The sequence below is a fragment of the Mauremys reevesii genome, linkage group 7 (genome assembly GCF_016161935.1).
Source record: "Mauremys reevesii isolate NIE-2019 linkage group 7, ASM1616193v1, whole genome shotgun sequence".
Taxonomy (NCBI): Eukaryota; Metazoa; Chordata; order Testudines; family Geoemydidae; genus Mauremys; species Mauremys reevesii.
Window position 1 is genome coordinate 66,164,884 of NC_052629.1, and position 27,985 is coordinate 66,192,868.

At 43.1% G+C, this 27,985-nt stretch overlaps 1 protein-coding gene across 2 annotated transcripts; it reads right to left on the reverse strand.

Moving 5' to 3' along the window:
- Positions 1-422: 422 nt before the first annotated feature.
- On the reverse strand, positions 423-27,985 carry C7H10orf71 (chromosome 7 C10orf71 homolog). Of its 2 annotated transcripts, none has more exons than XR_005582934.1 (3): positions 27,747-27,985; positions 11,682-11,893; positions 423-486 (listed from the first exon to the last, which is right to left on the reverse strand). XR_005582934.1 is itself a non-coding variant. In XM_039482042.1 (3 exons), the coding sequence occupies exon 3, from the start codon at positions 9,457-9,459 to the stop codon at positions 4,915-4,917; it is 4,545 nt and encodes a 1,514-aa protein (XP_039337976.1). In that variant the 5' UTR covers positions 9,460-9,635; positions 11,682-11,893; positions 27,747-27,985; the 3' UTR covers positions 2,296-4,914. The 2 variants fall into 2 exon arrangements, 1 of the variants encoding a protein (XP_039337976.1); XM_039482042.1 differs by lacking the exon at positions 423-486 and adding an exon at positions 2,296-9,635.

Sequence of the window (27,985 nt, forward strand, 5' to 3'; positions counted from 1 at the left end):
GTACCTCAGAGCTGGCAACCCTAGCCGATGGGGTCTGTGCGTGTGTGTGTTTCTTTCAATCAATCCCTACTCTAGGTCCTTATTGCCCCTTGAGCCAGCTTGTTCCCTGGTTCATTGTCTTTTGACTTCTTTTGCACAATTAACAATTGAAATGTAATTAAAGAGAAAAAGCTCGGTAACAGCCTTGTAAAATAAATCCCATTTATTTTGTTATTAATTTGTAAATACAGTTGCATCTGTAAAATATGCCAGCCACAGATATTTTGGGAACAGATGATCCAGTCAGAGACTGAACAATCAGGGAATTGTTTATAAAATCCATACATGTGGGCCAGTTAAATCAAACTGCATTCATCAAAACAAATCCAACATTCAGGAGGGAGAAAATGCCAGTTGAGCTCTATGGCAGCGAAGCAGCCACTGGCGGTGTGGATGCTTGGCCTCAGTCTGAGAAGTGGCATTTGGAGGAGAAGGAGTTGTGGCTGTCTAGAAAGGTGAGAGGAGTGAGTTTCAAAAGGAGAAAAAGCTGGCGCCCAGAACAAATGACTATGGAATCTCAGGTCAGCTTTCGAACAAACCATGCCCTTTGAGGAAGAACCACCATGAAAAAGCCCCAGAGCACCAAGAAATGCAGCATGCAAAGGAGGTCATTTGTAAGACAAAAGGAGGCTTTTGTGAAATCAGGGTTCATAAACTGTATTCAATCTGCTGTACCTCTTTGCATTCAAAAAGTCTATTGTTTTTGATAGTCCTATCGTTTCTCTTCTGGAAAGGATGAAACCCTGCTTTGTTCTAGATTCATTAGTCTAGAACTAGCTTCACACTTCTATTTAAAGTCAGCATTATTCTTTGGGAGTTAGACTCCCAATCTAGTGATTGCCCATTATTTTTTATGAATATTGCACATTCCCCACACAAATCAGAGCTACGATTAGTACTTTTGCATTGTGATCATAGAAGATGTACTGTGCATCACAAAACTTCTAAGTGCAGTGATGTAAAAAATCTAAAGCAGTTGACATTTGATATCACTTGATTTTCCTCTGGTGCACAAACATTTGATGTTAGTAATGAGAACCATTGATGCTAAGTGATATTAATATGTAAAAATAAAAAGCTGACAGTAATGCTACAATCATTGTGTTGCCTATACGCAGTTTGCTTATAAAAATCTAAAACAACTGCATTTGAAAAATGGATGGAAAGAATTATATGAAGTTTTCCCCATACCAAGATCTCCAGCAGATGTAAATGGGTGCACCTCCACTGAAGGCAATGAATTTGCACGGTTTTTTCACCAGCTGAGTATCTGGCCCCCTATTTTTAAGAATATTAACCCTATTTGCTTCACATATTTAGCTTTACCATACCATAACAAACCATAACAAACTATTGCTCATTTTCTCATTAGATATCTTTTGCTTTTAAGATGTAGTCACATGAAATATAAGCACCAAGCATTTTTAGTTACTATTAATAAATCTAATCTGAATTTTTTTTTTCTGAACCTAACCCAGAATTCCAAGTAAACAGTGTTTGTACCCACTAGGAGTCTGACCCCACAATGAGCTCCATACAGGTGGATGGAGTCATTGCTCACTCATACAGAGTCATTGCCAGACTGGGGTACAGAGCAGTAAAGCTGCATCCTTCCCCCCTCCCCAGAGAAGGATCCTAAGGAAAACTCCAGACATATAACAGGAATCATTTTCAGATTTGTTTTCAAAACTCTCTATGTATGTGTTTTTCTCTTCTTTCTATGTATGCCCTAAGGAATGTCTCCCTCTCAGGTATCTACTATTTTAGAGACTCAGTCAGCTATTAATGAGCTTTGTTTAACTGCAGAAATGGGTAAAAAGAAGTCCTGCCTGGCAGTATATTTAGGACCTGCTCCTTCATTCCTTGCACACCCAAAGTTCCCAGTGACTTTAGCGGTGTTTCAGGTGAGGAAGGAATGGATGACTGTACTTAGTATTGTTGGATATTGAATATATCTTATAAGCCTTTATTTTGTTAAGACCTGCCCAGTTGTGCCAGCACACTCATTTCCAATAGTGTGAGCCAGGCTGTTGAGTGTAGGCACACAAAATATACAGCTACATGTGCAAAGCAAATAAATCATGAAGAATATCCATTTGCATGAGCAAAAAGCAAATTGCAACATCTTTGTCCATGCAATTGAAGATTTTCTACCAAATATTTAGACATGGCAGAATTCTATTTTTTTAAATAATTTTGACAGATAATATTGATATTGTTTTGTTTAAATTTTCAGTTGCACAAAATTATGGGTTTTAAGCATTTTTAAATTTTTTTTTATCTGTTTAAATTTTCACAGTTGCAGGAAATTATGGTGAATCAGACAATAAGGGGGTCAAACAATAATTATTTAATGATAGTAGACGTTAAGATTCAAAAAACTAAAGCTGTATAACTGCAAAAACACAAATTATCAACATCATATGTCAAAATATACAAAGTAAGTATCCTTAAATCAAATTCTAATAAGTTCTCAAGCAGCATTTTTCTTTTTTTCCCTATGTATAATTTTTTATTATTATTGATGGAAATATTTTTTCGATAGCTTGTGTGTATTCAGGGAAATCAACATTTACCAATAAAAATCTAATCATTCCAAGCCTAGAAATATTTATATACATACTTCATACTTGTTTTGTGCTTGATATGCTGTTGTGTTGTATAAAGGTTGGCACAGCAGACAGGAAAGTATAATGCCTTGAGGGCAGGGAACTGGACTAGATGACCTCTTAAGGTCCCTTCCAGTCCTATGATTCTAATGTGGATGGTACCATGTTAGAAATTTGCAAAATATTGGAAATAAAAGAGAAAAGCGTTCAACACTGGACTCGTGCCTTACCATACCGATTTGAGAAGGGATATTTGTTCCTGAAACACTCATGTTTTACAAATGCTTGTGCTCAAAAATGAGCCCCTTTTCCAGGGGAAACTGGAATGCATTTTTCTGAGGTAAAATGAGCCCGCTCCAAGTCAAAGATTGCATAGAAATTTGAATTGTCACAGAATATTTGCTTATATTTAGACATCTTGTTGAATTTCATTGAAAACTCAAATCCGAGAGGTGCAAACTGGCCCCCAAGTCACAAAATTGCATCAGTTTTGCATACTTCTGCACAACCATTAAAATATGCATGAAAAAATAATTTAGGGCCCAATCCAAAGCCCACTGAAATAAACAGAATGATTCCCATAGACCATTGACTCTAAGGGAACTGTATCATTGAATGGGTGCAATGAATGGCAGCATTTGTTTGGCTAGTATAGGTTCTGAATGTACAGGTGTGTGCCAGTGATAGGTGAACCTCAGATGGTTTGAAATCCATGCTCAGTTTGGGGAAATATCAAAAAAGTGAAGTTTAATCAAACCCCTTTGGTCTATGTCGTGAGAACAAGGTCTCTCATGAGAAATCCAGAATTTCCTGGAGCCAGTTAGGCTACGCCCAAGAACAATAACTGTCAGACTTATTGTTTATAATTCAACTTTTTGTCTGTTTTTCTACAACTATTGACAAAAGGCCTGATTCTCCCCTTTCTTACTCAATTGTAAATCAAGAGAAACTCTACTGGAGACAACTGAGTTATTCTGTTGTAAGAGGAGAATCAGGCCCGAAGTTATTTTTCCATAGAGCTTTTACTTTTATATTTTCTTTGGGGATGACAAAATGAAAGGGGTAAGGATAAAAAAAGAAACCAGTGCACAGACTAGAGACAGTTATAAGCAGACATATTACTGTATATTATACTTGTGCCATCTTGTGACCATGCATTTCTGATTATGCAGATCTTTGACAAGGTATCCTCCAGTATATGGTGAAAAAAAGAGCTTAAAAAGGGGTGGTACAAATTCGATACACATCTTTAAAAAAAAAAGTGATGATCAAAATAAGTTGCTTGCTTACTGCACTTTCTAGAAATTACTAACTTGGCTGTTCCTTGTCACTTTTTAAAATCACAGAATGCACCAATCCAAAATAAAGAACAACTAAACATTTCTCACTTTTTTTAAAGTTAGCTTTGTGTTTCACTAGAGCTTGGTAAGAAAAAGAAAAGCATCTGAAATATAATGATCCAAAGTTTTCCCATTCTAACAAAGCATATTGCAACTGCATCTCTTTCAATTTTGCTCCTTGGTAGACTATTTCCAGGCTAAATTTCAATCTGTAGTAACTCCTGAGACTGTGGGTGAATATATGGAACTATTCATCAATCTTAAAATGCTATCAGCACTTTAGCGGGCATACACAGGTATATCAGAAGAGTAGAGCTGCTGCTTTTACTTTTCAGTGTTTTGATTTGCTTTCAATTCAGGTGCTGTTTTGTATAGCCAATATACAATAATCTAGTCATTACATTCTGGCTTTTCAGTGTACACAAAAAAGGTGACTCTCTGTCAAGTATATCTGATGTTCACAGCCTGATATTGTTTATTGGTAAACGTGGGTCCAAGACAGAAAGCGTGAAGAGTCTTAACTAGAGTTGCTGTCTATTCTGTTCTGAGACTGTGCTACTCAGTACTCTTACTCTCTGTCACCTGTCACACAGACCATTCCAAGCACTGGACAAGATCACCTCCAGTTTTGCCATCTTTGCGACCCTAGTGGCAAAGCAAACAGCGGTAGCAGCAGCAGTGGGTGGTTTCCTACCATCAGATTTGGATTTTGCCAGCATTGCCCCTTTGTTTTATTGATAAGCCGGGGGCTCACCCCAACAGCAAATTTCTTCACAGTGACACCTCCCCCTTTGGAGATGCAAGCTTTCATTTTCTTTCTCACCCAAACCAAGCCACAACAAGATTCAGACTTTTAGTGTTTACAAATATCGAATGTGAGTCTTTCTGAACATGTTTATATTTCAGATAATTTATCATTTCAGTTCTTAAGCTATCCCTTCGACAGCAAAATCCTCTAAATCACTGATTGAAATGATGTCCATGTTTGTAGCTGGACTTGTGTCTTTTGTACAATTACACTGAGTTTCCTCAGCATGTTGACTGTAAGAGTCAGATACAGGTTCAATATAGGGTTGACTCTCTGGCGATTGAGCATCTCTGCCATCTTGCTGACAGTCTTCAGCTGCTTCTGCTGGTGCTCCTGGTACTTTCTGCATTAGTGAAAGAGGTTCAGAGAGTTGGGAATCTGATCTCATAGCTGCCACAGGTAAAGGTAGCGCACTAGGGTACAATACACAAGAAGAATTTAAATTTTCCAAAGAGGTACTTTGGTGTAAGCCCCTTTCTGAGGAACGGATGGGTACCTGGATGTATTTGCCAGTTTCTGGCTCATAAAAGGTCTTTAAATGAACTTGACCGGAGAGATCGACAACAAAGTACTGCCCTGAGTCAGGATCTTGAAGGAGTTTACGCTGAGTTGCAGGTAAAGAGGGTGTGGGGCTTACTGACTGGGCACCTTTGCGTCTCACCATGCTAGATTCTGTAGGAGGGAAAGGCGAACGGGACACAGGAGATGGTGGAGAATGGATCAGGGTTAAGGGGGATAATGGAATCTGTCCAGAATGGGACAGCTTCCTCACAACAGTATCTTTGTGCTCTGTTTGAAGGTTCTTCTGCTGCGCCTCTATCTTTTTTCTCTTGTTTGCCAGCTTTTTTGCTCGCCGCAGGGCCTTTTCGCTTTTTGGTGGCACAGCAGGTGGCTTGCCCAGTGGTTTCTCCATACGACTCTGTGATCTCTCGTTTGTCATTCTAGAATCGCTGGTGTCCTCAGCGAGCAGGCTCCTCCGCATTGAATCAAGTATTTCCTCTGCAGAAATATCAGCATTGTTCTTTGTTACCAAATTCAACAAAGTGGAATTTGTAATATCCTCTGCCTTTGTTACACTAGAACTGGCAATTTTCTCTGACAATGGACTGGTAACAGCTGAGAACGTAATGCTGTCTGACCTTGGGTTCGTTACAATGGTACACTCAAGATAATCTAACACAGCAGGTGTTTCTTCCAAGTGTCTGATGTCTCTTGGCATGTCACTGGTTACAGGACAATACACGTGGTTCTCTAATATCGAGCTTATTGCTGGAGAATTTATCTCCCTAGTGATTATTTTTTTCGCACATGATCCACCTCTCCGATTAGACAAAAGATAATTCTTAAAATAATTTGTCTTCTCTTCTGAAGGGGAGCCCAATTTGTTTTGTGCTGAGCTAACTCCTAAAGCTGATTTTGACCGTGCTAAGTAGTGCTTCATCTTTCCAACCGTGGGCTTCTCTTTGCTGCGGTGAACACTTTCCTCATTACTTTTCCCAACTTTATTTAATAAAGTATGAGTCACTTCATTGTCTTCCCCTGATGCCCTTAATGAAAAACTCCCTACATCTTCTGAAAGGATGGGCTCCCATATTAGTCTGGTGTTATCTGCCCCTTGAAAGCCCATGACAGCTGGAGTAGATACCAGTGCATTGGCATCCTCATTTCTGATTAGTGCATCTTCTCTTGCATCCTGTTCTTTTATGTTTCTTGATAATGACCGGTCGATCTCTTGAATGCTAGGTGTACCTTGGCCCTGCCTGTAAAGCTGCTTGTCCTTCTCTACAGTAGCTTCCAATCTGCTTTCTGTGTCCCTGTAACTACTACTGACTGTATCTTCTGAGGACAGGGACCTAAGCAGAGGCAGCTTGACTGCTTTTATCACAGGAGATGATTTGAATGTGTTGTCTTTAATCAGAAAGAGACTGGGTTTGAATGAATTTGAAGACAGTGGTGATGCTGGCTCTTCTGACAGGGAGGTGGAAGCATCCTTGTTGCCTTCTGCTGCAGAATTCATACTACTGACCTCTTCCCTCTTCTCACTCATCAACCTCTCTTCTGCCATGCTCTCGCTCTCACCCTGTGCCACCTTTCCTTCACGCTTTTCTTCTGTGCTAGTGTCACAGTTACTAAAAGCATAATACTGCAACTCCTCTTTCCCTACCGGTTTCCCTTTCCCTTTACTACTTTGCTTGTCATCTACATTCATTTTACTCCTACTCCTCTGGCTTTCCTCAAGGCATGCTTTCTGAAACAGCTGAATCAGTGAAAAGGGCTCCTCCTGAAATGGCTTATCTACTGTGGTCACAAAAGAATATTCGGAAGAACTACTGCTGCTCTTGCCTTTATTTTCATTTCTACTTCTTACACTGGTTTGATTTGCATTGTAAGGTGCCTCATCTTCTGCTGGTGAAAGAAGTTTTGGGGGTATTTTAGGGTCATCATTTCCATTCTGGCTTTCAGCATCTCTTTCACTTTCGTGGCCTTGTACACTGGAATTATACATTTGCATTTGCTGTGCAGCTTTTGCATCTGCATTGTCTCTACTGTAGCCTTTCAGTGACGGATAATGTCGACTTTTCCTTAAACCATGTATGTTTGACTGATGTCCAGAGATAGAAACATTTTCACCGTTCTCAGTGTCTTTCAATAGATCTTTGTTTTTTGAATCATCCTGTTGCAAATTGTCCTGATTTTGGTAATATGAAGTATCTACTGTTACTTGGGGTGAATTTAAAGATAGGTAATTATCTGTGACGTGTCCCTCTAAATCAGTTTTATTGTCTTTTTCCTGGATACTGTCAGTGTGTACAAAAGGTCCATGGCTTAATTCATCTCTCTCTGCAAGCTCTAAGCTACTTTCTTCTAGAAAAGTGGACACTGTAGCATTAATTTTTACACTTTCTTGTTTCATGTTTTCCTTAGCCTTATTTTTCTCTTTTAAGAGAGGAGAGGGACTATAAGTGCTTTTAACACGTTTTCGAACATCCTTCAGGTTGAATAATAAACTTGGTGCTTTAGACTTGTAATTATCCCGAGATTGATAATCACTAAATCCACTTCCCTCATGTTCTTTTGTTGCTGCAATGTCAGGTATTGGTGGTGTCACCAGCACTGGTTGATTTTCTGTCTCTTGTTTTAATGGTATGATTGGTGTTAAAAGTTTTGTGATGTTGAAAGAGGGGCTAATGGATTCAGGGGAGTTTACCTGGTTATCTACTGCAGTTGTGTCAGCAAAAGGTTCAACAGCAGATGGCGTTTTATAAAAAGAGAATTCTTCTCCACTGAGCTGTAACTTTTCATTTGAACTCTCCTGTGCTTTTGCCGCTACCCCTTTTATATTCCTCTGTTTCCTCCATGGTGGACAGATATAGTCCAATTCCGGCTTGGTTGCCTTCTTCTGAGTGCAAGTGACTTGGGACACAGACGGTGGTGGAGCAAGGGCCTTGGAGACAGGTGATGTGGGGAGAGCAGGGGTCTGGGACATGGGTGCTAGGGGTGGACCAGAGACCTGGGGTACAGGTGCTGGTGGAATAGGAACCTGAAACTCAGCTTCTCGAGGGTCAGGGTGTACAGGCATTAGTGGGCCAAGGACCTGAGGTACAGTTGCTGGTGGGACATGGTCCTGGAATTCAGTTGTGGGGGGAAATAGATCCATTAGGACATCTTTTTCCTGAATTCTAGCACCTATGACCTTTCTGGGTGGTGGTTTATGTTCAGATGTGTAGGATCGTTTAACCAACGGTGTTTCTTCAAAGTGTGTAATATCCTCCTTTTTTGGTATAAGATCTGCAAATTCTTCTTTTTCACTCAGTTTATTATGATGGGCATTCCATGATTCAAAAGCACTGTTCTCGCTGTGAAGAAAATTGCCCTTCTTGGCTGGCTCTTTAACTTTCCCACGCCTGTTTTTGACTGTCTTTTTACAAGAGCTGGTGAGATTTGCCTTAAATACGTTTGAAGTGTCCATCCATGCAGGATGATAACCATCTGGACCACAATAGCCACCATCAATTTTATTATGTCTTTTCTGGACCTCGTGTTTGTCACTGAGCCAGTGGTTATCTCGACACACATCAGAAAAGTGGGAAAGTTCCCTTTGGATATTTAAAATTGCTGTGTCATCCCAGAAAGCCATGTCATTTCCCTGAATTAATTTGCATTTTTGAGAACTATTTTTAACTGCTCCCAGGGAACCTTCTGGATATTGGTTTTCAGTCTTATCAAATGTCTTAATCAAACAGGACACTTTGGAGGCATGTTTGTTTTTCCGTGGACCAGATACTGGCAAATTTGGCTTTTTCCTTTCTGCGGTGCTGTTTTTAGCAACTTTTTTCTCTTCTTGAACACGTTTTGGTAATTGCTGGAATGTTGAAGCCCGTGTTGTATGCTCATTGTTTTTTGATGATAACTTATTGCAGATATTACTTTTCTTGATGGCATGGTTTAGTGTTCCTTGGTGAATTTTACTAGAGAATTGGTGGGTGATTTCCGGTGAAATGACAAGCTCCAATTCCTTGTCAGATGCTTCAAGTTCTGCCACGCACAAACTCTTGAATGCTCGGTCTGTGAGGCTACATACCTCTCTGTCTGTGTCATCCAGGAGGCTCCCTATACTAGAGGAGTCACTAAGTCCATCCATGTGTTTCTTATTTCCCTGCATTGTCCTTGTGAGTCATGAATAAATTATCCCAAGCATTAATTGCATATGTCAAATAGGTAGATGATTCTGTTGGATATTCCCAACCATTTGCAATGTTTTCTCCTAGAATTCTTCTTCCAGAATGTATTGCTTTACATTAATTCACCTTATGGAATCACAAAACGGGAGTTTCTCCTCTGCAAAACCAACAGACATGAAAATACAAATGAGCATACACTGTACAATCCTGTCCTACATACAGCATCTTCCATTAATTTGATCCTATATTTAATCAAATCAGAATCTCAGGAATCAAATAATTAGTGTTTAAAAATACTCTTATGTTGGTCACCTTAAATGGATATCACTGGATAATTCAATCACTGGAAGGTGCCATTGAATTCATAATAAAGATGGGGTCTCGATTCAGCAAAGCACTTAAAACCCATTGATTTAAATGGGACTTAAGCACATACTTAAAGTTAAGCATGTGTTTAAGTGCTTTGCTGAACAGGGGCCAATGCTTTTTCATGAAAAGAAAAGTGACAGTTGTAGGTTTAACACGGAAGTAAACTCTACTCACCCCTAACTGGTATGAAAGCTACAAACTGCTTTGTCTTCAGTAGGATTTTACCACTTGTTAGTTAACAAATATTAAATAATGCATGGTAAGGCTATTAATTTTTCCTACAGTGAACACACCCTATAGAGACCTGTAATAATCAAAGATTGAGTAAAATCTAGATGTTATAGGCTGAGATTTCAAATAATGTGATCCCATAGTTAGGATCTTAATAAATGGCTAGATTTTCAAAAGAACTGAGCACCCAACCATTCCCATTGATTTCAGGGGTTTATTTGATCATTTGACCACTTATTTAGGTGCTTAAACATGAAGGTTCAGGGTTTCAAGCTACAAAGAGCCCTTCTTCAAGTGTGACTCTGCTTCCTTCCCCAGCCCTGAAGTAGAGCTTTCTGTAGTTCAAAAGCTTGTACCTTCCACAAACAGAAGTTAGACCAGTAAAAGATATTCCCTCACCTACCTTATCTCTATTCTATTCAGGTTCTTGTACCAGCTCAGCCCTCTGGTAAATGACATCAATAGAGTTGCATCTGTTCTCACCAAAATCACACTTGGTCTTTTAAGATGTATTTATCCCGAGCACAAATCCACTTGAGTAAGCAGAGTTACACCAGAGATAAATTTAATCCATTGTGTATTAACAAATCCCACGCAAATGCTCTTGCCACAACATACTTTCACCAAGTATGTTAGAACACAGTGGATCTGGTATCTTGAAATTGAGGAGACTGCTAATATCAGCATAGCCAGCAGAAAGCAGGACAGCCTAGGGGGACCCATTAGACCCACTACAGGAGCACAAGCAACAGTTGTTCTCAATTTCCAGAAGGGACAATACCAAAAGGCAATAATTGTTAATAGTTCAGTCAGAGGATGTCTGGGCCTCCCATTAATCCATTGGCATTATGCAAGTTAAGGGCTACATTGTAACAGCTTTTGGCCCCTCTACAGCAGTCTGCTGAGATGGACCAGGGCTCGCTGGGGAGTATGCTAGACCCGGTGGTGGGCCGGTGTGGCTCCACTCTACCTCCAATGCGGAGCTGAGCTTTATAGGCACAGTACAGCCCTAAACTATTTTTGATTCTCCCTGTATATATATTCAATAGCATGAGCCAGGCTGTTGAATAAAATGCCCATCGTAGACCTGAGATCTGAAGTCTGGATCCAGATCTGAACTCCCCCTATTTTTTGATCCAGGGTTCCTGTTTGGCCCATCTCTCCTTTAAAGAGGTTGCCTGTAGAAATGGCTTGACAGCTGGATGCTGAGATTTCGGTAAACTCCCCAAACATGGCTCAGGGTGGTCTATATCAGGGATATTTCAGGGAACAGTCTTGCTCAGATGGGTTATTCAGATTTAGTTCTTTCTTCAGATTTGACACTTCTGACCCTCCTGCTCTCATTAAAAACTCGGCCAACCTATTCCTAGACTCACCTGGCTATAGTGGAACCTGATTCTGTCCCCATTGATTTCACTGGAGCTACTCCTGATTTACTCCAAAATAAGACCACACTCAGGCCCAATACTTACTGATACTCCATTTCCCTCTGTCTAGGATTTTTCTGACCTGGTTTAACCTTCCTACCCCAGCATAAATTATGTTCAGCCAAAACAAAGAGAACACAAATGACACGCCATCCCATTCTTGCTGGGGCTCTTACCTGTTATGTGAGTGGATACTGCAGGCGCAAACCTTTTGTGTAATGTTGTCATCCGTGCTAGGGTGTATTTAGAACTTCCTCTCATGCTTGCAATTGGCCTCATTGCTGCCCATCTTTAGTGAGGAGTTAAAAATAGTTCAATGAAGTAGATTTGGCAGAAGTGGTGTCGTAATATGTTTTCGACCTTCAGCATTTTTGACCTCTAGTGAACTCTGCAATTCAAAAACAAATTCATTTGTTTGTGTGAGCTGAATTAGGTATGACTGGCTCATGTATTGGAGCTATTCATTCATACATTCACCCTGTAATAACCATTTTAGTGGCCAATTGCAGGCTGTCACTGCTGCTCTGTAATTCTCAGTTTAGCACAGTTTTATCCATAATCTGCACAATTTGCAGTGAACTCTGCGCTGCAGTAATTTCTCTTTGCTTCACTTTTTCAGCTCTCAGTGGAAGTTACCTAAGTGCCTTTTGAGGATCTGGACCTTAATCCTTAATGCACTCAAGACAACAGGTTTAATTATTCCATACTGGTTCCTCTGTGTCCTCAGCTTAACACCCCAGTGTAGTCTGCTTTCCCTTGGCCTAGCGCACCAGCTGGGGAGGTAGGACATATTGGCAGCCTAATCGAAGGGGAGAGATGTTTTATTCAACAGGAAGGCAGGGAGCTAGTACCAATCCCCTCAGTCTCCCAGCAGCAAGAAACTACTTCTCCCCAGCCCTGTATTCTCCAACACATGAGAAAAATCCTTGGAAATTAGCCAGGTATTAAATGCAGGAGAATTAAAGTAAATTATGTCTGTCTGGCCAAATTTAGAGAGACAAGGTGAGTGAGGTAATATCTTTTACTGGATCTTTATTTCACCGAGAGAAGTTGGTCCAATAAAAAATATTACCTCATCCACCTTGTCTCTCTAATATCCTGGGACCAACACAGCTACAACAACACTGCATACAGCCAAATTTAGTTCATTTTAAAACACAACAGTATTTCATGTATTTTTGCCAAGAGAACCTGGTATTTGCCCAGACAGCTGACAAAAAGGAAACTGCAGGGGGAAACTTTTGAGGGCTATGAACATGAACTACAAGCTTATTTTTTTTAAAAACCGCCACCAGGAAAGCTACTGCGGCTGGGTTCGACACCTCAGGGTAGTAGGGTAGGGAGCCTTTCATCTTTAGGCTGCTCATCTGATGGCAGCCCAAGTTGATGAAAGCCAGGAATTGTTAACGTGTGCTTGGCATTTTGGTAGTCTATGAATAGATGAGGGTTAGTCCAGTTCCATCCTTCTAACACTCAGGGTATGTCTACACTGCAATTAGACACCCTTGGCTGGCCCATGCCAGTTGATTCCTGGCTCACGGGGCTTGGGCTAAGGGCCTGTTTAATTGTGCTGTAGACGTTCAGGCTTGGGCTGGAGCCCAGGCTGTAGGACCCTGTGAGGCTGGAGGGTCCCAGAGCTTGAGCTGCAATCCAAATGTCTACACTGCAGTTAAACAGCCCCATCCCTGGGAGCCCATGTCAGCTGACATGGGCCAGCCAAGGGCGTCTAATTGCATTGTAATGGACCCTATGTGGCAGTTGAAGCAGAGAGCAGTGACTGAATGAGCTGTGGTCACTGAGTGCTCCTCCCTCTCCAAAGGGTGGTCCTTCGTGCCTAGAGCCAAGACACTGAAAAGAGGAGTGGTGTATGGGGGAAACACGCTGCTGTTTCCAGTGCTGCCCCTCTGCTGTAGAGAACCCAGAGAATTTCAGGCACGCTTTAGTTAAATACAAACAGACTGAACTTTCCAACATGGATTAATATTCACCAGAAAGAACAAACAAAGATCAGAAAGAGGAAACAGTACAGATTCCATATTACAGATGGGGTCAAGCCTCAGATAGCGAATCCAGATCTGCACATTCCAGGAGCATTCAGATCCAGGATTTTGGTTCAGCCCATAATAGAGATGGGACCAACTGGGAAGTTTGGATCTGGATCCAGATCCAAACTTCCCCCAAGCTCAGCCAGGCCCGGATCTGGTGCTTTGATTTCAGGCCCGTATCTATTCAATATCTACCTGCCTGGTTAGGCTCATGTGCCTTTTTGCCACTGTTGTCTTTGGCAATAAGGACAATATTCATTACCAATGCACAAGCAACAGAAGAGCAAGTCTTGACATTTTACGACCTTTCAGAGAATAAGCCATCTACCTGGGAAGAACAGCAGCTAACTACTGTTAGAAAAAGCACCAAAACTGGATTTAACCATTAGCAGGCCTGGCACTTGGATGAAGAACCTAGCAACTAGACTAAAATAGACTCAGAAAACCTTTACGTGGGCTCTACCTGATAGACTCTTCTCAAAACAAAACTAGCCTCCCTTTTTGGGATTTTACCAATGCCGACCCCTAGAAACTCTAGAAAGGCTCTCCATTGATGTGATGATGAGTTTCACCAGCAAGTGAACCTACAATGCAGCACCCCAAAGTCACTGCTGGGTGAGGTGCAAGGTGTTTTCCGCCTTTGTAGTTTGATTTTAAGGGGAATATCAATTTAATCTTGACTCAGGGAAAACTCCCACTGACTTCAGTGGGAATGTTGCATGTATAAGGACCTCTAGACTGAGTCCTGTATGGCTGGGGTGGACTAAATACCTGCTCTGCTGTTTTTTGGTTGCTGTGAAACACACTTTAAGTGGGCGCACAGGTAGTGTCAAATGTTGAGTGCTCTCTATACAGAAATGAAGTAGTAATAGCTGTAGCAACCAAGTAGGGTGACCAGATGGAAGAAAATATCTGGACACATGGGGGGCGGGGAGTCCCGCTAGTGGAGCAAAAAAAAAAAAAAAAAAGCTGAGGTCCTGTCAGCAGAGAAAAAACAAAACAAAACAGGGAAAAAAATATCTGGACAAACGCCTAAATATCGGGACGTCTGGTCACCCTACAACCGAGTGTTCACACTGGCTCAAAGAACCTTTGCAATGTAACTGAAAGCCCTCTAAAGCAGCAAAACTGAAATAAAGGGTTAAGCATTGTAAGAATACAGTATAATCTGTTAGAGGAACAGAATGTCAGCAACCCAAAGTCATCCAGCGTGATACAACAGCTGAAATATTGGACAAAGAAGCTGTTTATAACCCACTGAGTAACCTGGTGAAGTCACATTCCTCTACCCTTTTGGACATACATGGCAGCCAGCTGCACCCAGTGAGGCCCTAGAATTACATTTGAAATAGCTGTAAAATTCAGGCGTGGATCAGAATTCAAATTGTTCCATTCAAAGGACTTTGCGTTTGGCCTATGGTAGAGGCTGCGCAAGGGATAAAGTTTGGAGGTGGATTGGCAATACTCTAAAGCACTGAGTTTTCAGTGTAGGCTCATCTCTGATCTGAAATAATTAAAGCACTCGTATAAATGTGAATATTTAAGGGAGCTAACTGAAAAAAAGGGTGAGTTTCTTTCCTAACGGACTTATCGCAGGTTTTCAGTGGAGCACTTCCATGCCTAGCCCGTTGTGATTAGGAGGTAAGGTTACGCATGCTATTCCTGTTCTGGCAACGGCTGAATGTCAGCTTTTGGGCAGGGACTAGGTAAGCACCATACTTGACTGAAGGCTTGTGACGTCACTGTTGCTGCAATATCTGAAGACAGGTTTTTATTTTTCTCCTTTGGGTCGACGTTTGGTTGAAATGTCGCACCATGATGCATCACTGTGGCATTTTGGCAGGGACCCTGTGTGTTACATTGCAGCCTGTAGTCATCAGCCCAGCCTTGCCCTGGGGGGTGGGTATCTTTTTATTTTTATGTGATGATTTTTCCATGTGGCACTTGCTGTATGATATTAGTCTGCAAGGAATCCCAAAATGTGCATCCACAGGGTGACTACTGGGCAAGGTTTATTTAAGGGAGTGCTTTGCTTGCACTTACTACTTCCCCAGAGCCTCTAATCAGAGGATTCCTACGTTCTTTGCAAATAGCAATTAATTCTCACATACCCGAGTGAAGCAGATCAGTCTCTAATGAACTGGCCATTGCTTGTGCAGACACATGCACTGCAACCCTCTGTTGTGGTGGGAGCAGAACTTCTCCCCCATGTGTCATAGGTCTCCATTGCTTACAGCTAATGGCTGTTCTCTTTTGGCTCAAGTAGCAGTGGCCTGTTTCTTTGGAGCAGGAGGATCAGAGTTCTTCCTGGCAACAGCAGGGACAATTCCACATGGCCATACTATTCAGCACGGTGACCACTAGGATGTCCTGTGTGGTCAGTCATTTATTATAGTATCATCATCTTCATTTTGCAGATTGGGAAACTGAGGCACGCAGGCCCAGCTCCTGAAAGCTATTTAGGCACCTAGCTCCCATTGATTTTAGTGGGAGTCAGGCATCTACATACCTTTTGAGGATCTGGGCCAAAGATGCTTCAGTGACTTGCTAAAGGTTACCCAGTGAATCACTGCCAGGGGTTGAGACAAGAACCCAAAACTTCTGTACATAGAAAATCACAGACACCTCTACTCTGGCATAGAAAAAACAAAACAAAACAGGGAAAAAAATATCTGGACAAATGCCTAAATATTGGGACAGTCCAGATTTTATCAGGACGTCTGGTCACCCTACAACCGAGTGTTCACACTGGCGCAAAGAATCTTTGCAATGTAACTGAAAGCCCTCTAAAGTGGCAAAACTGAAATCAAGGGTTAAGCATTGTAAGAATACAGTATAATCTGTTAGAGGAGTCTCAATCCAACAATGGGTGAGCTGGGATGCTTGGAATGAAGAGACCCCCTTGAAAAATAATGGGCCCCAGCCTCAGCTCAATCAGAGCGCTGCTCACCGCAACAGAGGGTAGGGAATCAAAAGCCATCTTTGTGCTTCCCGATGCCTGGGCTGGCTGGGGACTGGGTTGGCCCACAGTGTAACTTAAAACTGCCTCAGAAGTGTTTTGGAGTAAGCTGGGGTCAGATAATAACCACGGTGGATGGGGTGGGGTGTAATTCCTAGCTCTGACATCTCCAGCAATGACAGGCCGAGGCATGGCGGAAGGGTGTGTGCCACATAGACAGGATTCCATGGGCTCTGCAGAGAGAGAATTTCAGGGTGGAGATGACCATAAGGCGCAATATGTGAGCAGGCCTGTACCCCTGTGGGGTCATTTTCAGTTAAGCAAAGTGAGCACAAAGTGGTTGTCAATGGGAACCAATCGGATTTCTCCAATCTGGGGATGTTGCACCGACATTGCTGAGGTATATATGACTACACAAGGTGCAAGACCACGGACAATCAGGACTAAGATGTTTCAGTGATTCCCTCCAGACCAGAACAAGGATTGTGAATGCAGAGATTGATCAGGGAGGCAACGACGATGTAAGAACTAGCACGGGCGCCTTCCAACTACCCAAGTATAATGTGGTTGAATGTTGCAGTGGGAGATGATTTGGAAAAACCCTGGGCCAAATCCTCGACTGGTATAAATGGATGTAGTTCCATTTCAGCTGAAGATCTGCACGAACAATAGTATCTTGGACAGCTTGCTCTGGACCGTAGCAGAGGCTCTTCATTACTTCAAGCCAACTTCTCTTATCACTTAAATGGGTATAAATCTAGAGTAATTATACTGACATCAGGAAAGTTACTTTGGATTTACATTAGTGTAACTGAGAGCAGAATTTGGCCCTGTGTGACCCAAACTACATTTACCTCCCAGGCCAACTCCTGTGGGTTACTCATAAGAACGTGAGAACAGCCAGACTGGGTCAGACCAATGGTCCATCTAGCCTAATGTCCTGTTTCTGACCGTGGCCACTGCCAGATGCTTCAGAGGGAATGAATAGGACAGGGCAATTTTGAGTGATTCATCCCCTGTCACCCAGACCCAGCTTCTGGCAGTTAGAGGGTTAGGGACACCTGGAGTAGGGGGTTGCGTCCCTGACCATCTTGGCTAATAGCCATTGATACACTTAGTCCATGAACGTATCTAATTCCTTTTGAACCAGTTATTCTTGTGGCCTTCACAACATCTCTTGGCAACAAGTTCCACAGGTTGACTGTGTGTCCTTCTGCCTATTAATTCCACTGGGTGACCTCTTGTTCTTGTGTTATGTGAATGGGACTGGCTAAGTAACTGTGATTGTAACATAGTAAAGTTCAACTCCCTTGTAGGGGGAACATAGCCACGAGGTGGTGGTGTGACTAACATGTCACGCCGAGGGATTTTAAATCTGTCCAGTATTACTAAGCCCCAAAATTTAAAAATCATGAGTCAGACCCCCACCAAAATCATGAGCTTTAAAAAGAAATAATTAAATCACGCTTTTTGGTCAAAGCAACAAAGAATCCTGTGGCACCTTATAGACTAACAGACGTTTTGCAGCATGAGCTTTCGTGGGTGAATACCCACTTCTTCGGATGCAAGTCCGAAGAAGTGGGTATTCACCCACGAAAGCTCATGCTGCAAAACGTCTGTTAGTCTATAAGGTGCCACAGGATTCTTTGTTGCTTTTACAGATCCAGACTAACACGGCTACCCCTCTGATGCTTTTTGGTCACTCTTCTGGTTTTTAACAACTCTCCTTTCCAATTGTCTGTGACAATTTATGTTGCCAGTTCTTGCAAATTTATAGTGAGTAAGGCAACTTTGCTCCCCCATGCAGGAGCACTTACTAGAGAATCCACTGAGAGCAGGGCACCATTGCGCTAGAGACTGGCCCCACACATAATAAGAAACGGTTCCTGCCCTTCAGGGCATGTCTACATTGCAAATGGGAGTGAGCCTCCCAGCCTGGTAGACAGACTTGTGGCAGTGGGGCTGGCCCAGTGCACTGAAGAGAGCTGTGTGGACACTGGGGCACTGGCAGAGGCTAAGGCTGGCCACCGAGCTCAAGTTAGCATGGGAGGGATAGCTCAGTGGTTTGAGCATTGACCTGCTAAACCCAGGGTTGTGAGTTCAATCCTTGAGGGGAACTGGGGTAAAAATCTGTCTGGGGATTGGTCCTGCTTTGAGCAGGGGGTTGGACTAGATGACCTTCTGAGGTCCCTTCCAACCCTATGATTCTATGAATTAAGGGGTCAAGTGCGTGCTAAGTCTGCCACACTCTATTCAGAAAGGGACCACTCCTGTTCATCATATGCAAATAATAAAAATGCGACAGTAAAATAAACTGTTAGGCACACTATCCAAACCCACTTCTAAATATAAAACCTTCCCAGTCACTGTATAGACCTCATCTGCTTCAACTACAGCAGTGACTACTGTGTTATTCTCTGCCTGGATGGGCCCATACAGGGAGATGCAACACATGCATTGCCAGTGGGTTACACAAGTACTTGAGAGACATCAGTAAAACACTGGGCATTGGGATTCTTGGTTTCTATTCCTGGCTCTTGGAGCAGAATGAGGTCTAGTGGTTGTAGTAGCATGAGTTACACACACACCTACTCTGTATGACATGCTCCTTTTGAAAGACTGCAAAGTGGATGAGAGTTAGATCTGTTTTATTAAAAACATGGTGTCAACTCCCAGCTCTGCCTGAAGTGACCGTGTGCAAGTCCTCCATTGTCTTAGCTGTGAATCTGCGGTATAAGTTCCCCTCAAAATATAAAATATTGACTAATAATACGGGCCCAGAAATATTGACAGCGGTCAGAAGAAAAGTTAGCACTAGAAGTCATGGCTGGAGATCAGTGCATGCTCTGTAGCCCACAGGGCATTGTGATGCGAAGTGCTGCACCCTGGTTTGGTTTCCCAAAATGCACGTGAAGGCTGCAGCTTTTCACATCATCACAAGGCTGCCACCAGCAGTGGCCAAAGTCTCATTACTTACGATAAATTCATGAGAGATGGCAACACTGCTTATGAGGAAGTTTGAGTGTGACGTGAAAGATAAGCATAATAAGCATTGTGTGTGTTATATGTCCCCCGTGGCACCTGATCCACAGAGGAGGTGGGTCTATTATAGCCCCATGCACTTGAGTCAGGCTATTTAGCTCAAGTGGTAGAGGTTGGTGCCACAGTATATTTAGCACCCCCTGAATGTCCCTCCACAAAGGAAATCCTAGCAGTGGCTTGTTTAGTTCGGAAGGAGGAAAAGATTTGCTTGCAACACAATGCATGTTACAGGGAAAGCTTTTTTTGCTCCTCCTGTTTATGCCATCCCAGGACCGGTGCCCTGCCCATCACCTTTGAAGCAAGTAAGATCCTATGAAGTGCAAAAATGACCAGGAATGAAGTGGCAAAATCAGTGTGGGGAACATGGCAAGGTACAGGGCAGGAAGGCAGAGAGCAGAGCATCAGGGTCCTACAGAGCCACAGGACAGGGGCCGTGTGCACAGCCCTGTGACTGACACAAGCGAATGATATTTAAGCATTAGAGACTGAAGAGCAGGGCATTTCTTGCTATTAAATAACTAACTGGAGGAGGAGTATGCCATGGTGGATCTCTGCAGTGGCACCGGGTAATGGAGAGCCACTGAGTTCCATGTGATCCCTAGGATCAGAGTTGACAGCACAGATTAGAAATCCACAGGCCAGTATTATCTTGTATAGATAAATCCTTTTGGCTCTGCAGGGGGATGATCCCACAGAGACCAGGATTCATAGATTCCCAGGCCAGGAGGGGCCACTGGGATCATCTAGTCTGACCTCCTGTATAACCAAGACCAGAGAACTGCCCCCCAACAATTCCTAGAGCAGGAAAAAATCCAACCTTAATTTACAAATTGTCCATGATTGAGAATCCACCACCACCCTGGGTAAGTTGAGGATTCCCCTCAGTACTGTCCCTCTCTGAAACTGCAGATTCATGCCCCACCCCCAAGACTGTGGAAGAGCTTCCCCAGAGTCAGATGCGTGGGTTCAAACCTCCTTTCTAGTGACTAAATTTAGGCTGAAGAAGCAGGTTTTCATCTCCTGTCTTCCCCTCTTCAGTAAAAGGAACAGGATGAAATTTCCCAGAGAAAGAATGGAGGAAAGCAAAAGATCCCAGAGGAGAGTGCTAGCATGGTCTGCAGTAGGTCAAAAGACACAAAACCTACAGCAGAAGGCACTGGAGCTAGACACAAGTGGAAAACAAGTTTGCAAGGAGAGGGAAGTGATGAAAGACAGAAATAGGGCTTGGAAGCAAAGGTAGATGGAGGCCCAGAAGCAGAGACAGAGAAGGCCTTGGAAGGAGAGACCCAGACAGGCAGAGTGACAGCTGCAGTCATGGGGAGACTCTGGAAAGTGAGCAGCACAGGATGGGGACCCTGTGGCACTTTCCCCTGTCGCTTACACATGAGTATCTGCAGCAAGCATCTGACCTTGGTAGATTTATCCATCCCGGTTGGGAAATATAAGACTGACATCCACCTGAGCCTGACCGCATACAGCTCCGCCCTCTCCTCCTTCAAGTCCATCCTTAGGTCAGTGAAGTGTCTGAACTCCAGTCCACCGCAGAAGGAAGTTCAGACCCACCCACGCACAAACACAACCTGAGGAACTAACAAGATGCAGTGGCGTCAGTCGAGGAAGGCACTGAGGAGGGTGAATGTGGCCCCCCTCGAGGTTTTTGCTCTTGCTCAAAGTTTCATAGGCCACATAGGTAGGGTCCAACTGCCATTGCCCAACCGCTGTTAAGCTGTGGTCCTGTACTAAATCAGTATAGCTGCTGCCCGAGCAGGCCAGACCATCACTCCTGCTGTGGTGGTCACAATGCTACTGAAATTTGGCCTAGCCACCATTCTGTCCAGACCAAATTGCCCAATGGTGTGCGACCTGGGGCCTGGGGAGTCTGTTCCAGTATGTCAGAGTACGGGGGCATCTTCTGAGAACTTGACTCCTGGCCACCCTGGCTCATGACTATGTGGTGAGAGAAAGAGGAGACTCCCTAGTCAAGAAAGACCCAGGGTCCCTGCAGGGGGAAGCAGGGATTAGAACAGCATCTGTGCTGGTGGGGGTTGGGACCAGAATTTGCTCCCCTCACTCAGAAATATCTGAATTGGCACCATTGACCAGACATGTGCTGCAATCACTTGTTTTTTGCTGGCTCCCCCTCTTTGTCCCTACTTTGCCCTTTTTGATTGTTGAAGTAGGGACTTTGTTGGCCTTATTTTTCTTGGGGAGAGGAAAAATCATATTTCTAGATCCTCTAAGGTGCTGAGTGCAGCCAATACATTTCTAAGTACATTTAACTCCTACTGCAGGGCTATGTCTAATATTTCCAAGGAAACATTTTGGATGAGTCTAGGATGATTTGTGAACCATACAGAACTTTCTAAAGATCCTGTGAAATCCAGAATATCGCAGGGTTTATTAAACCAAACTCCTTCACACACAAAATGGACATCAAGGTTTGACACTTGAGTTTCAGTTTTTATCGAAAACAGTGTAACACTTTTATTTATTGAGGACCCATCCCTGATCCTCCATCACTGAATGCAATTCAGAGGCTTCATACAAAATGCATCCTGGGTAAACATACCCTATCTGCAAATAGGAAGTCTGACTTGTCAGACAGGTGCAAGTGATGCCTCAGAAAATGTCTCAGCAGCGCAACCATAAACCATCGAACATCCTTCTTAAACAGGCACCAGGTGCAGCACTTCCAGGCCATGTCCTACACACCAAGCCAGGTTCTAGCTTGACCTGCATCCCCTGCAGCTTCACTGGGCTCAGGGGGGTATAAGTCCGTGGAGAATTAGGCCATAAGCAGATAAAAATGAAGAACCAGTTTCTCCAAATCCAGCCCCTCTTTACGCACTTATGGGACAGAGACTGAGGACTTTACTCAGTTATTACTCAAACCCAGGGTAAGGCCTGACAGAAACTGAGGACTGAATTCTTCCTTTATTCCAGATTCGCACCTGTGTAATTTCATCAACTCCACTGGAGTTATGGCACAGTTACAGCAAGGTATGTGGGAGCAGAAGTTGAGCCTGAGTAGAGGCCTTGGGATTTGAGTCATTAGTAATAAGCAGTGTCAGAAAAAAAGCAACTAAACTTTAGGCCTTTTACTGTTAGTCTGGATCCGACTCACTATTTCTTGTTCTCCAGTGATTCTGCATTTCCATGCACCCCGTGCTCAGCGCTAGTCAACACCAGTACAGACATAATCATAGAACTTAAGGCCAGACAGGACAATCATATCATCCAGTCTGACCTCCTGTCTATCACAGGCCACCGAGACCACCCTGCACCCGCACACTAGCCCAACAACTGCAATTAGACCGAGAGCTGAGCTGAGAGCTGGCAGGGCAAACAGCTCAGACCTGACAGGGATACATGGCTGGGAGATTCAATTTCCAAGGTTTCTTGCACATGCTGCAGGAATACAGCTATTTCATACTGCTGTAGCCGTCAGCGCTCAGTAGATTAGTACCTGTCACAAGTGTTTTGCCAACCAAGTGGTGGGAGGGTGGGGAAGGAACTAAAGCTTCATATACATGCCAGTGTGTGTGATCCAAAATACAAAGGAATCAATTTGACGTAGTCATATCTTCCCTATGATTATATCCTGCTCCTCAGAATTTGTCCCCTGCCTCTTCTGTAATCATATGAAATAAGTACAGAACCAGTCTAGTGGAGGACAGGCAGGGCCCCATCTACCTGCATAGCACTGGAGATATGTGTGGAACAGGTGCTCATCCATGAAATAACCTTGAGAGGACAGGACATGGGGCCTTTTCTCTTTCTCTCTCTCTTTTATTGTCTCTTTTTTGAGGGATCTGTGATCTTGGATTCTCTTCCTCTTAACGAGCAACCCACCAGTGGCATCCTTCTGAATGACCTGTTTCCTCTTTGGCTGCGTTTGGCATGGTGGATGGGCTCCTAGGATTTACTGTTCTGCTTTGGGAACCTGATTTGATGATGTGTTCTCAGCGCTGTTGTACCTATGTCCTAGTTTCTGTGCTCCGTTTTAAAGCAGCGTCTGAGACCTTGACAGTTGGTTGCTTTTGATTATAGATATTCGTTATAATAACAGAGAAAGATGACAAGCATCTAGTTCTAACCAGAATCTAGTCCTGCTCATAGATGAGTTTGTTGTCACCCATCCTGTATTCCACATCACTCGCCGTCACCTCGGTAAGGCCAATTCCCTCTCTGTGTATCCGTTTCCACAGCAGGTGTTTTGCTCACTGGAGAGGTTCCAGAATCCAGGGTCAAATATGGACTTTTGGAGCCCCCCAGCAAGACACTATGGTAAGATACTCATCCTCTCATTTTATCCTCCTTCCCTATTTCCCAGATCTCCTCACTCCTTGCTCTCCCGCCTGCCTGGCTGAGAGGATGGAAAAGGCCTTAAACCAGGTCGTTTCCCAGAGGTGTGCTTGGCTAACTGCTGGACGCTGTGTGTCACTAACAGAGCACCGCTCAGTGCAAATGGGCAGCAGCAGACTCCACAGTCCTGCTAAGCACAGGATCACCCTCCAGTCAGGACCCTTTTGGGCCCAGGTGCTGCTGGGCCCCAAAGGCCCAGTCTACCTATGTGCACATGTCTACATGCAATTCAAAGGTACATTCAAGAACTCAGACCACATAGGTAAACAAAATTACTTCTCAATCCAACCCTTTTGTGGAAACATACCATATATCAAATCCTAAGTCATTCCACAATAGCTCAAGCAAAAGGATTGACAGATTTGCCTGGATAACAGTTATAGGAGCTGGTCCATTCTCCACTAAAATCCCAAGCCTGCCCAATAAAAATCAATAGCAAAAGTCCCATTATTTTCCATAGGTGCAGGATCAGTTCTATGTTTTCCCTTGGCATGGCACAGTATGCATAGGTACACTGCTTTGTGTGGATGCCATATCGTGTTGTGTTGCATTTTCTTCCTAGATCTGTGCATTGGAACACAATGTCTTGTGAAAAAAAAAAACCAAGGGCATGGCAAACAGCCGAAATATACCATGCCCAGAGCAAAGGGGGACATCAAAATGAGCTAAAACTGAGCAGAACTGACTGTAAGGTATGGCAACCCATGTGTGATCCAACTAAAGCTGATGACAGACGCAGAGCCGGAGAGGCGGGATCTACAGTAGCTGTGAACTGGCTGATTCTGCCATTTGCTGACTCCACACATTAATTTGATGCATGGCCAGAGTTAATCTTGTTAAGCTTCTTTAGAGACTTTTCTAACAAATTAAAGGGCCTTCTGCCCCCTCCCCCCCCATCTAAGTGCAGAACATGAGATATGAAGTTTCCAAGCATTGTTCCGATCCAAATCTCTAGCACATTGTTCCAAATAGCTCCAGAAGTAACACTTGAGAGCACACGCAAGGCAAGGAAAAGGGCGGGGGGTGATGTAAAGGAAGCGCTGCTGAGATGTAGCTAGGTGAGAGACTTGGAAATGAGTCTGCACCACTGCCGGGCCTCTTCTATTTGTGGCTAGATTACTTGGATTCTATCACTGCATAATTTAGATTAATCACTCCCAATTAGTGCCTCTGCATACATCACTATTAGCAAGCCCAGGAGACAGGCAACATGGAACTCAGTTAAAGAAACACACCCCATGTCCATCCATGACCATGTGGGAGGACAGCAAGGGGATTCTGAGAGAAGGGGAAGCCATTATCCCAAGTCTAAGGGGAGAGGGCACCCTCTGATGATCTCACGAATTGATTCAAATGGATTCTGGAAGGGAGCAAAGATCTGTACCACCCACTTCATACAGGGCCAGAACTTTATGCGAATGGCAATCACCCCCAAAACACATGGACACACAATCAGCGCACATGAACCTGACAAGTGGCACAACACTCACCATCTGATCACATCCTATCTAGATACAAATCAAGACGAATGTGCACCAAATCACACAGTTTGCATAAGCCAGCTCGCAGAATGCAACCAACTTGGGCCAAATGCAGATGGCACAACTTCACTGAAGTAAGTGGAGTTACAACCACTTGCTTCTGGGCAAAGTTTGTCCACCACCAGTACAAAGCTCACACCCCCACGCCCCAAGATACATGCTCTCGGTTACATATGCCATACGTGTCTGGTAAATATTTCACACACCTGGATCCTGAAACACACACCACCTCACGGCACAACACACAAACCCTGGAAACCCACAACTTCCTCAAACATCTCTCACAATGGCATACACAGAGGACATGTAAGATACATAAAACCTCATGTGTCATCTTGCATGCTACACTCCACTGCATTATATGCAGAGAACAAAATCCTAAATAGATTTAAAAAAACCCAGCAGCTGCATTTGCCTGATCAAGCAACTCCCAATGTATCGATAAACCTGGCTACGGTGGAGAAACAAAACTGCATTTCAGGCAAGTGGAATTTCTCTGGTCCTGGCTCTGATTTCTTTTTGATCTGCACCTTTGCTCAGCTCTGGTAACACCAGCACAGACAATCAAATCCCGAGAGCAGACAAGGCAAACAGCTCAGAGCAACAGGTAGGAATGAGGGATTAGGGTAATCTATTTCTGGCTCACGCTGCAGGGATATAGCTATTTCTTACCCACTCTCCTGCCGGTAATAGCTCACCTTAACTGATCACTCTCGTTAGAGTGTGTATGGTAACACCCATTGCTTCATGTTCTCTGTGTGTATATATATCTTCCTACTGTATTTTCCACTGCATGCATCTGAAGAAGTGGGCTGTAGCCCACGAAAGCTTATGCTCAAATAAATGTGTTAGTCTCTAAGGTGCCACAAGTACTCCTGTTCTTTTTGCAGATACAGACTAACATGGCTGCTACTCTGAAACCACTCTTTGTTGTGGCCTTCAAATTCAGTAGATAAGCTCCTGTTACAAATAGTTTGCTAACCAAGTTGGGAGTGGGAAGCATAACGCTTGTACATCATTTGAAAATGGTCGGATACCACGGTGACAAACATGGTGGATAGATAGAGTTAATTGTGTGTAGTCCAAAATACAGCGGGATCAATTTTACCTATCGGTATTTTCTGTAGGCTAAACCTTCAGGTCCTTACTCAGGAGTTTTGGTCTTTGTGCAGATAAAAATCCCATTGACTCAGTCAGGACTAAGAAAAAAAGTATATGGGCTTCAGTGTTTGACCCCATGATTATTACTTCTTTTCCATTCCTTTACACCCCTTCTCTATTTTCCCCATTCTTTCTTTCCAGCCTGCGTCTTGGCAATAGTGGTAAACGAGTGCAGTGTCCCTCTGACCAATACCAGTACAAAATTAAACATCTCAATGGTAAATTCAGCTTCCATCAGCCCCATAGGCCCAGGGTTTGAATCCTCTTTCCTCCTCAGCTCTCTTAAAGGGCTGTCTAATTATAGACCAATGAACTAAGCATAATCAGTCTGGATTCTCAAGATCCATTTGAATTATTTGGACTTTTACTTATTTTTTTTGCTGATGAGCTTTGCAGCTGGGATAATAAAACACGGTTCCCTATGTTGGCAGACTGAGACGTCCCTGCAACAACTGCCCTCCAAAAGCTCATGTCATTTAAGAAATTTTCCAGCGATTACAATTGGATACATGTCATAGTCCTGGTCATTTATATCAGCTCCTGTGCATTGCCTACACATTTGAACTATTTTGCTTTTCATGTACTCATAGCACGCTCATTGCGTGGAATTTTTCCATTTGTCAAAAAAAGGAAAAATCCCCCACAAAACCCTACACATATCCCCCCAGAGTTTTAGAACTATCTTTTGTGTATGCAGTAACCAGCTGGAAAACAAAATCCATTTGTATTGCTTAAAGTTGTTCACAGCACAATATACAGTTAAACAACACACTGAAAGAGACATTCATAACAACTTAGTAATCTTTTTAGAGGCTCGAGCTAATTTTCCATATAACATTACATTTTATTGCATAAATATTAGTCCCATAAAAAATAACAAAAACCCAACAACTTTCCATCTGGAGACTCTAAGAACAATCCTGCATTCTCCAGAGTGGGAGGAGATGGACAAGAGTAACCAAAGAGTCTTTTCACCTCTAATTACTGTAGGAAAAAATATAAATGCTGCTTAACATTTCTCGTCTGATCAGTTTCACAGTAGATATTGAAGTGCGCGCGCGCGCACACACACACACACAGCATCAACATTTCCCTATTTTAAAAAGTCCATGTAATTTTGCCCCTTACCTTCTGTGATCCAGTTTCCTGATCAGAAATAGTACAGCATTGTGCTTTCTTCAGTTAAGCCAAAACCTTACCCCACTGTATAGAACAGTTAGCTGATTACTAACACTTCCCATTATTTATATGCTCCAGGATACCCTTTTTAACATGACTCTTTAATGGGAATAAGAATTGAAAACTGAACAAAAAAATGTAGAGAAGACCAAGCTCTGAGCCCTCACAGACCTGCCTAGTCAGGTGAA

What these genes read in the sequence shown, in the direction of transcription:
- C7H10orf71 (XM_039482042.1), bottom strand. Translation starts at nt 9,459, where the DNA reads ATGCAGGGAAATAAGAAACACATGGATGGACTTAGTGACTCCTCTAGT.